The sequence below is a fragment of the Hesperophylax consimilis genome, chromosome 27 (assembly GCF_061612785.1).
Source record: "Hesperophylax consimilis isolate HC1 chromosome 27, BYU_Hcon_1.0, whole genome shotgun sequence".
In the NCBI taxonomy this organism is placed as follows: Eukaryota; Metazoa; Arthropoda; class Insecta; order Trichoptera; family Limnephilidae; genus Hesperophylax; species Hesperophylax consimilis.
The window spans coordinates 28,243,940-28,254,985 of NC_142862.1; the positions used below are offsets into that span (position 1 = coordinate 28,243,940).

The 11,046-nt window shown below is 36.2% G+C and overlaps 1 protein-coding gene across 1 annotated transcript; it reads left to right on the forward strand.

The window, feature by feature from the left end:
* Window positions 1-515: 515 nt before the first annotated feature.
* On the forward strand, window positions 516-10,698 carry LOC149410891 (uncharacterized). Its single transcript, XM_089647902.1, has 10 exons — window positions 516-597; window positions 1,078-1,215; window positions 1,409-1,575; window positions 2,261-2,350; window positions 2,782-2,878; window positions 6,743-6,884; window positions 7,063-7,214; window positions 8,110-8,251; window positions 8,925-9,121; window positions 10,586-10,698. Exons 1-10 carry the CDS (start codon window positions 516-518, stop codon window positions 10,696-10,698), a joined length of 1,320 nt encoding a protein of 439 aa, XP_089504028.1.
* The last annotated feature ends 348 nt before the right edge of the window (window positions 10,699-11,046 follow it).

Below are 11,046 nucleotides of genomic sequence, written 5' to 3' on the forward strand. Positions count from 1 at the left end.
GTCTGTCTCTAAAATATTTTGCTAGTAAATTGTTAAGAAGTTTGTAGATAAAAATTAAAACTTTATGGAAATTTCATTGTTTGACACTTATTACATCTAATTCTTTACCATTTTCAGTATTGATTTATATTTATTACACTTCAAAATTTGTCTAATTGCTATATTATGGATTTAATGGAATTTTATTTAAGCCACTAACATTACTAAGATGGACAATACTAGAACAGTAGTCTATGTGTGGTTCAAGAATTGTTATGTAAATTATAAGTAAACTAGCTTTTTATCGAAATTTTGCATAATTCTTTCAAGAAAGGCAGTTTCTTAGCCATTTTTGACAATACAAGATTATATACTTTTAATAATTCACTGTCGACCGGTTCATAGAACTACCTATATGCTTTTTACGATCTAATTTGTAAATTTGAAAGGGTCTATAAGCATCAGAACAGTTTGACAATAATGTATGATTTCAGCGGACTATTCAGTCACAACAAAATACACTGAAGACAGAAGACATGACTCACTTACCGACAATAGTTTCTGGATTCTTGCTGCTTTGGTCATCAGTTAGTTTGGCTAGCCAAATTGGCGGAAAAGGTAAACAATACAATACAATAAAAGTAACACAAGTATAATACAATATTGATATCGACACTCTAAGCTATTTTCAATGTTTATATTAATCACTTTAAGATGTTTACCACTTGAGTATGCGTTTTTCGTCTTATTACTCATCCATATGATTAACGAATCACGGTTTTATATGGAAAATAACAGTTTTATTATATAAATACGTAACATTGAAAAAATCAGCATCAAAAAATATGTATGGCAGTATCGACAAGAGGAACGGTTACCAAATGATTTTTCGCAATACCACCTGCAAACGCGAATCGACACAAAGACACAGTAACCTTTAATGATAAATATTGAGTGAGATTTATTTGGTCTTAATTCAATCCTCCTTGCACTGAAAATACTCTCAATAATTGTGTTTGTTTGCACTGGAAGCGATATAAGTAGGTATCCCACAAGGCTCCCAATTAGGTCCACTGTTAAATAAATATGTAATTGCAGGTATCTTGGGCCCAGATGAAGGTTCGCACTGCGTGGGCAGTGACTCCTCAGCGGGTGTGTGCTTGGGCCGCCTGCAATGCTCCAGGCAGGGCGGCAAGGCCGTGGGAAGCTGCGGGTTGTTCTCCTCTTGCTGCTCGCGTGAGTTATTACTGCTTCCATTAAAATACAGAACAGTGAAAAAACAGAACAGCGACTAAACAAAACATTGACAAAACAGAACAGCGACAAAATAGAATATAAGAAAAGTGAAGTAAAAGAACTAATAAACAACGAACCAAACCGATTACCGTTCTTACCTGACTACTACTTTTCATTCTATTTACCATTTCAGTATCAGCCTGTGACTACGTAACAAACGCCAAAGATGCAATATTCTCCAACCCTCCGCTTGGCGTCAAGTTCACTGGGCTGGAGTGTTCTTACAACGTAGAGATATTTAGTCCTGCTGTCTGTCAGATCAGGATCGACCTGGAGATATTCTCGCTGTCCTTACCTACAGTGAGTTCTTCTTCTTCTTAATAATAATAATTTTCTGATGATTTGTATTACGGCTTTTTGGGAAAAATCCCCTCCAGAGCACGACACAGTTGTAACAACTTATAATTTAAAAGGATCGGCTGCGCGGCCTTTTTCATCTAAAATTAAATATGTATTTTAGGACTAAATATCCTTCCAAAATTAATAATTATGTGTCTTATCAAAGCAAATATCTAGTACGGATATGTGTTAATTTGTGTTTTAAACTATAAAATATAAACTATTTTTCCATGATTTTAGAGACAACAAGCCTTAAGCCATCATACTTCAAAAGTGTGATCTCTGAACTTGGTATTTATCTTGCACTTAGGTTTTATCAGACTTTCAATTGCTGATGATGTTGCTGATCTAAGAATCGACTGATTCTAAGTGTGTTTTCTTAATTTATGTCGTATAGGGTAATTCTCCCTAAAAAGTTACTTCATGATTGTCTTCTTTTGTCTTCTTAACTCAACAACGAAGTTACTTCATGATTGTTTGCACTGGAAACGATGTAAAGTAGGTATCCCACACGGCTCCCAGTTAGGTCTCATGGTTTATTTAATAATATGTTTAAATTATTACATAATAAACCTTTTTTTAATTTAGGTAAATGAAATAAATTTTTTACAAATCTATAACTGAAGGTATATTTGATTTTTTTCAGGATCCTTCAGGAAGTTCCGACACCTCCATCCCTGCCGTTGGCAACGCGAAACGCGAACGCGAAAGGTCGGAGAGGGTATCCACTCCACAGGTTTGTCCCACAACTAATTTAAGGATATTGTTTTAGTTTTATTTTCAGTTACCTAAGTAAACTGGTATTATTGTAGGTAAAAGCCACTGGGAATAATCACCCTTTCTAGTGGATTTCACCACCAAAAGTTTGCTGCCATTCAAGATTTTATGTATAATTAGTCTCAAGCAAATCAGGCTAAAACAAAAGCAAGCGAGGCTTATCACTCAAGATATAAAAAATAAATGAACAAGTTAGTAAGTTTTTTCTATTATGTTCTTGATGCCGAATCTACTACCGACAGATTTATGTCAAGCAGGTTCACGTAATTTACTGGGGTATTTATGAAAAAAATTTGGGTTGTTTTGATTTCGGCGGCTACATGGATTTTTTTTTATCAATCTGTCGATTACCTTAAAATGTAACTCTAAAACTTGTTCTTCTATGCCTAGGCATATTCTTGTAGAGACGATGTGTTCCAAGTGACCAACCTGCAGGCTTATAGCGAGATCATCCCCCCCCTGTGCGGGGAGAACAGCGGCCAACATTGTGAGTGTCCGCTATACTGTCTCTTGTTAGTGTACTTAATTACTGTTTTGTGTTGATTTACTTGATTTACTATCTTCTCTTGGTCTTTGGAATTGATTGTTCCTTTTAATATATTAGAATTACAGTCTCCTGTTCCTCTAGTTGATTTAATTGGTCTATTGGAATCAGTGGCGTAGCTAGGTAACCAAGGGCCCTGGGGCAAATTAAAAAATGGGGCCCCCTGCTATATGTATAAACTGATTAGGTTTTATCAAATAAAAATATGAAATATACAAACACTTTAAAAATGCTAAGCTACTTAAGCTCTTTTTTGTGCACTGCAGACTGCAGGGCAGGTAATAAAAATATTAAACAGTAACAACATAAATTACAATTAATACTTGGTGTAGGTTTGGCTAATAAAACGAAATAGAGAAGATTCAATGGTTTATTATATAAATGTCAGGCCTATCAACGTACCAACTGACTAAATAACAATTATATTCACAATTTTTTCCTAGCTTTAGTTTTCGCAAAAGTATCAATGACTTCGTTTAAATCCAGGCTTGATGCAGTTTTGTTTTCAATTGCTATTAGCGATAAATGTCGGAGTCGAGTTTGGCCCATCTTATTTCTTAAATAATTTTTTATTATTTTTAATTTGCTAAATGACCTTTCAGCTGCTGCAGAAGTGACAGGAATTGTAAAGAATAATAACATTGCTGTAAACACTTCCGTTAGGTCGCATTCTAGCACTCCATATTTGCTCATTATTTCCTTAGATAATTGGTGAACAGTCCATGCTTGAGTTAGTTGAGGTAAAACTAAATGGTAAATATTAATAAATTGAAGTGAAAAACTAGGGCCTATTATATCTGAATATTTTCTTTGGAATTCGTCACACTTTTGTAATAAAGTTGCTTCATCAACATGTAATAAAAATGTTGGTGTTAGAAAATCGAATATATGACAGACTGCACTCATACCAATAAAACGTGTATCTAATTGAGATATTACTGTGTCTAGTACATTATTGAAAATCTCAATTTTAAATATTTTTTCTCGGTTTGGAAATCGGTGATCAGCAGCTAATTCATCAAAATGTTTTTTAACTTTTCTTTGCCTTTTTTCTTGAAAATGGGTATCAATACCATATTTTCTTGCAGTTTCACTGGCTTTGCACTTGAATAATTCGAAATCATTTCTATAAATTTGCAACTTTGCTTTGGTCTCTGCTAAAACTTTACTCGCCTCGCCCAAATCGATGTCACATTTTTGTAAAGTTTTGGATGCATAATTGATGTTGTTCAATACACTGTGCATGAATTCGCAAAGCAACACGAACTCGAAATTTAGCATTTTTGTTTTAATACTCTCTGCTTCACTACGCTCATCTTTATTAGGATTCTTTAGAACTATTTCTGATAATGCTTTGATAATATTAAAATAACGAAGTTTTATTGCAGATATCGTATTGACCCTACTGGACCATCTAGTCGGATTTAGTTTTTTTAGAGTGGTGTCCGATTCGCCAGTGAATTTTGACAGTAGATCCCAACGTTTGATGCTGTTTCCGAAAAAGTTATACAAATCTTGCAACGTTGCGAAAAAAATCTGTATTTCCACACAACTGCTAACGGCATCATTGATCACCAAATTTAAATTATGAGTGGCGCAATGTACGTACTCTGCGTTAGGCTGGATATCCTTAATATGTTTTTGTACACCATTATACACACCACTCATCACACTGGCTCCATCATAGCCTTGCCCCACACATTTTTTTAAATCAATATTTTTGTCGATAAATAATGTTGCCACTTGGTTGACTAAATCTACTGCGCCATGTTTGATGGCTGCATAAAAGCCTAGAAACACTTCTTTTACTTCTATATCAATTGGCTGTCCATTTTCCAATCTAGTTATTACTGCATACCTCACAACAATGCTTAACTGATCTATCTTCGATATGTCCTGTGTCGTATCCATTATGATGGCAAAAAACGGTGACGCTCTAATTTGTTCTAGTAGATGGGTTTCGAGTTTGGTCCCCAAGCTCTCAATCATTTCATTTTGAATTGTTGCACTCAGATATCTTGTAGATCCTAAAAACATAAAAAAACACAATTTCAAAAAAGTCAAGTCAAGTTAAACAGTTAATAATTATAAACAAAATAAAACGATAAAAAAACTTAGATATAATTATTATTACCTTTTGGCATATCCAAAACTTGCCGCAAAATGTGATCATATCGGGCGACAAGCTCTACAAAGGACAGAAAATTTCCGTGGTATCCTTCCTGACTTAAGTCTTCTTGATGTCCTCTCAAAGCCAAAGAACTCTTTGCTAGGGTAAGTATGATATCGCATAACCTTTGAAGAACCATTTTCCAAAATGATGCTTCTTTGCGAATTTCATTTTCAAGTTCCTGGTCGATATTATTAGTATCGTTTTTTTTCCAAAATTCATACACAGCACATGCTTCCGAATGGCCACTCGAACAACTGTGTTGTTTAATTCTTTCTGATAAATGCTTCCAATCTCGAATTCCCGTACACCAAACATTATTCCTTTGTGAAGCAAATAACCAGCAGGGTTGACAATAGGCAGCGTCTAGTATTTTGGAATAACACAACCAAAAACGATTAACTGGCCCATATTTAGAACACGAAAAGTAGTACGATTTTGAAAAACACCTATTGTTCTGGTTGATGTCTGTTGGAAAAGGTCCTGAAGGCTGTAAAGGCCCCATATCAAGAATTTGACGTTTTTCGTTATCACTTAATATTTTGTTCGTGAAGTTTCCCAAGTCAGAAGAAGATTTGTCGTACACATTTTCGAAAAATGTAGAGGTCTGTGGTTCCTCCAAACCCTCTGCTTTTATGTGTGTCATGCAAACATTATCCACGTTCACATGATCGGCGGCGGAGGTATCTCCAACTGCAATAATTGTCGAATCTTCTTCAGTAGGCTTCTCAACCAACACTGCAGTTACCACATTATTTGAGTCACTATCAATATAAATATTTTGGTCAGATGTACTTGCAGAAGGTTGAGTAAAAAACTTGTCAATTTTGGGCAATTTTTGTTTACTATATTCTCTTTCTTGGCGTTGTTTGCGTTTAAATGCACCACTCTTCTTTTTATCCATATTTTAATACGCTACAAGTGTCGTTAGGGAATGACGCACATATCACTATCCGTCAAATTGACAACACTGCCAACCTACAGAAAGAATTTAGGGGAATTCCCTAGGCATAACTTTTGAATTTCTCTCAACTGAGTTGTCATGATTAAAGTGGGGTTGCAAGTTGCAACCTGTCATTCTTATTTTGAAAATGGGAGAATTTTCCAAAAGTTCAGTTCGATCAAGATTTCTGGTAAGGATTCGAGGCCCCCCTGAGCTTGAGGGCCCCGGGGCACTGCCCCGCGTAGCCCCTAGGTAGCTACGCCGCTGATTGGAATTACTGTTTCCTGTTGGTCTATTTATCTTACTGTCTCAAAAATTACTGTCTCCTTTTGGTATATTTGGTTTACTGACTCCTCTTGGTCAATTGGAATTGCAGTTTCTTGTTGATCTATTTAATGTACTGTTTCATTTAAAATACTGTCGCCTGTTGGTCTATTTGAATTAACTAACTCCTCTTGGTCTATTCGAACTACAGTCTGCTGTGATGATATACTTAATCTCTTGGAATTACTGTTTCCTGTTGGTCTATTTAATCTACTGTCTCGTCTTCGTAAATTTAATTATTATCTCTTTTTGGTTTATTTGATTTACTATCCTCTTCGCCTATTTAAATTATTGTCTCTTGTTGATCTTTTGGGTTAAATGTATCTTTTCTGTCTATTCAAATTACTTTCTTGTTTATTACAAATTGCAGTGTACTTGCGGGTCAACGCCTCCGTCAACAGCCGCGCTGCCAGAATCACCTTCAAGATAGCCGACAGGACCAACAGAAAGGATTTGGGACAGCCTACCTGGAGGGTCAGGATAACCCAACTGGAGTGCTACAACACGCTTGGGTAAGAAGACTTGGAAATAGTTTAGAACTGTCATTGACGATCTAAAAGACTCTGTCTTCTTCTCCCAGAATTGAACGGTTGACAGTTCCACAGTCTTCGGGCAGGAACTTTCGTGCAGCAATCACATTTAAAAATAGTTATTACTTCCAGAGTTTTATGTAAATCTTTTGATTTCTAGAATACAAAATAAGCCGTCTCCACTGGACGTGTTGGCCTCAAACTATCCCGTATATTACCCATTCTTCTCTGGAAAGAGTGACGTTTCATCAGCTCATGAGATTCAAAAAAGAAATGTCGATGGAACTGCAGCTGAGGATGCCTACTTTATTGGTATGAACACATTTTTGTCCTAATTTAGTAAGTTTTGTAGCCTTTTTACCTTCAATACCAATTTAGGGAAGAAAACATGTGATGAAAAAAACTAATGTAATTCAGTTAATCATCTACATTTACAACACGCAGACTGTATTTAATTATCACAAGGCGGTGCGTTACTCGAAGAGCTATATTGCAAGAACATTTTTAGTAAAACTTAAATAAATAAGTAAGTTAACATATTAAATAAATGACCCACAATGCAATTGCTGGGAAGACGCATCCGCCTCCAAGACCAGGACAAACCTCACCCAATATGGACCCGGGCACCCCTTTTAAGTCACCAAACGTAGCAAACAACTTGGAGTGACCCATGGCAGAGGTATTGGTAATCCAATTAAGAAAACCGTCCGAACTCAATCTAGTAAACAGGTAAAAACAGTTCTGTTCGGCCTAGTACTTAAAAAAGGTCAGTCAACAGCTCATCGCGACTTGCGACCTGAGCTCCTTGCAGCGCACCAGCTGTTTGAGACTGACTCACTCATCGTAGCGTCGAGTACCAACCTAATGCTATCCGTTTATCTCCACTGGAGGATTTGTCATCCACTCATCTCCACCACCCACGGTGTTGAGCATCTCATTGGAGAACCAGGAAGTGAGGTGATCTTTTCTACCAGCTGACGATAACATCACTGAGCACAGATCCACATCCCGACATGATGCGACCTAAACAACATGCATCCCAATGTGATGCATACACATAAAATTTACGTATTGCTATAATTCAAAAAGTGTAATTCACTCTCAGTATTTTAAACCGTTTTTCGAATGCTTTATTGAATTGGGTACATATTACGTGGTCTTCTTTCAATATATTTTGATCAAAATAGTATTTTTGTAATATTTCCAGCACCACTGGGATGTCTGAAATATTATCCCGAGAGGGCCGGAAACTTCGAGTCCTTCAACTACAACAGGGGGAAAGGGCCCTACACGGGGAACTTGCGGTATACCGCCTGCTTTGGAAAAGGAAACGATATCTGTGGACTAAAGTAATTCAAACACTATTTAACCCGAGGAAAAGCTGAATTATAATATTATAATTATTTAATTAATTATGGATTGAGGCAAAACCGTTGATACAATTTATTTGATATGAATATAAATATGACACCATAAACCAATCAAGCTTTTATTGCATTCCTCACCTTTCGCTGTGAAGAGTTGAGATATTGAACGGAGGGGAAGTAATTTTAAATACGACTAGAAAGAAGAGAGGTTATTTGTTTAGAGAGTTCAACTTCTGGACCTCAGAGAGTACCTACATCCGGGGAGTCAAGCACATGAATGTTAACAGGGTGAGAAGGAACGGAAAATGTCCAATGCTGCTTTTAATAAGAAAGAACATTTATATTTTGGAAAAATCAGGAAGTTGTTGAAACCACGGTTTTGGTGGGATATTCCTTTGCAACGTGCTCCTTTGGATTGACTAGCAATATGCCAATATTCTACCCAAACAGTGCGGGATCTATCTTTGAGGATAGAATAGATAGAAATAGATAGAAATTTCAGATAGGGGAAGGTGAACCACGAGGGTTGGATGCATCCTTGTTTTCTGAAGAAATCTGCGATATCTAAAATAAGAAGACTTGTAATGTAAATGATTGATTAATTATAGTTCGGTTGATTTTAGACTTAAATGTTAAAGTAAATTATTTTTTCCAGGCTCATCTCCACCAGCTTTAAGTTATCCTTCGCCACTGGCACGAGCGACCAGGTAGATAAGGATTGCGAGGGCCTCTCGGTGGGAGGCCAGACCAGAGGGCCCCAGGACTATCTGCTGGTGCCTGACGGGAAGGCCGTGGGGGGAGTGGCGGGAAGCAAGTGGTGCGGTTCCAGTGCTGACGGCAAGACCATCACGTGTCAGTATACGTATAACTTGTCATATTATATCACTTTGACTTCTAATTATTTATAAAATATATATTTATCTTATCTTTTTATATTTAATATATACTTTTCACATTATCTTTTTTCCTTTGTCGGCCTCCTGGCGTCCCTGGCCTGTGCTACTTCCGTAGTAGGCCCAGCCACTAGTCATAATATAAAGCAACTAGAGTTACTTATACATACCATACATACTCATGAACCGAAATCGTTATGGAATCTATGATGGAAGCCACGGTGGAAACCACAGTGGAAACCACAAGGGACACCACAATAAAAATCGCTGTAGAATGAGATGAAGATAAGTTGGTACTTCTTAGTCGAAGAATAATACAGTTAAATATGGCTGAAGGGGGAAGTGTCGTAGTAGCTCAGGGTCAGAGCAGCGCCCCGGAAAGGCTGAGGTCCTGGGCTAAATCCCTAGATGCATTGTCATTGGATAGATAAATATCTTTGGAAATTTGGGGAGGAAGAGGGACTGCGGGCAGGTGTTTCAAACTAGTTCTATTAAAACTGTAGAATAATCAATCTATTATCTAATTAGCACAAATACATTGAAATAAGTCCTCTTTAAAATAATTTGACTGTAATTGGTATGAATATCACTACACACTATAACATGACACCTGACAAGAGCTGTGTGAAAAGTATTAAACCAGCGAACCTGGTTGGAATAAGCCGAGAGGCGGGTTAAATAAATCAATGAAGAAGAAGATAATACTATAAATCTAAACGAAACAAGAAACAAAACAATACACAGAAAAATAAACGGTCACAATTTTTTGTGTCTTCTTCTGTTTCGTGTTTTGTTTTAGATTTATTAGTACTATCCTCTTCTTCAATGATATATTATATGAAAGGTTGTTCCTAAATAAATAAGTGTTCAATATGTACTTCATTTTACTTAACTTAAATTCAGTTTATTTTTGTAGTATTTATATTTTTTGTAATACCTGCATCAACTGTAAAGCGCCCCTGAGGTGATATCTCACAAAAGCGGCGCTATACAAATTGTCCAATCAATAAATAAATAATAAAAAAATATTCATTTTTTCATGTGAGATTTAGATGTTACAATATTGTTGTGAGTTTTGGATGAGAGTGGGATTTCGTAGTTGTGTTGAGTGGTAGTAGGAAGATTTTTTTTGCCTAAATGTTCTATTTAAAGTTGTTGCTTGTTGGATTTGCTTTTCACCCTGAGATCTAGTTTTTCTTATATACGTGTTTGTTGTTGGTTAAGGAAGGTCCTACAGCTCTTACGGTTCACAAGAGATGACATTTATCAAGGTGGATCAAGACCAGGGAGAACGGGAAGTAAAGACGAGCGCAGACAATTTCTTCCACACGCGTTTCACAAATGAAAATCTTTTTTTCAATCAATCCTGCCGGCATCAACGAGTGTTTTTTATTAATATAGTATTCTGTTATAAATGTTTCAGTCTACCCCTTTGGCCAGCTGGCGGTGCAGTTCAACAGTGACGACCAGATAGATCGCACCAAACCAGAGGTGGGCTACAGGTTCCACTATAATCTCCTCAACAATTGCAGATAGTGGAGCCATCGGACATACTAAGAACATCTACCTATATAATATCTACATAGTTATTAGAATCAATTACGTTAAATATTACATTATTATATTTTATCTGGTTTTACGCCCAGCTGGGCTTTGGCATGGAATAAGAATATAACCTAGTGAACTATCGATAATTATACACAGAGTTTTTAAGGCATGCAATAACGTCAAACTGATAAACTGAATATGAAAAAAAATATTAATTAAATATGTAACAGTAGTATATAATAAAATAGAAACTAGAACAATATAGCAATATTATAAGATAAATCACAAAATTAAAACTACATTTCCAATGCTACTAGAATTTGTAGGATTCAACAA

What these genes read in the sequence shown, in the direction of transcription:
- LOC149410891 (XM_089647902.1), top strand. Translation starts at nt 516, where the DNA reads ATGACTCACTTACCGACAATAGTTTCTGGATTCTTGCTGCTTTGGTCA. An exon ending in TCTCGCTGTCCTTACCTACA is followed by an intron (nt 1,576 to 2,260) that starts GTGAGTTCTTCT and finishes GATTTTTTTCAG; the next exon opens with GATCCTTCAGGAAGTTCCGA. An exon ending in GGAGAACAGCGGCCAACATT is followed by an intron (nt 2,879 to 6,742) that starts GTGAGTGTCCGC and finishes TACAAATTGCAG; the next exon opens with TGTACTTGCGGGTCAACGCC.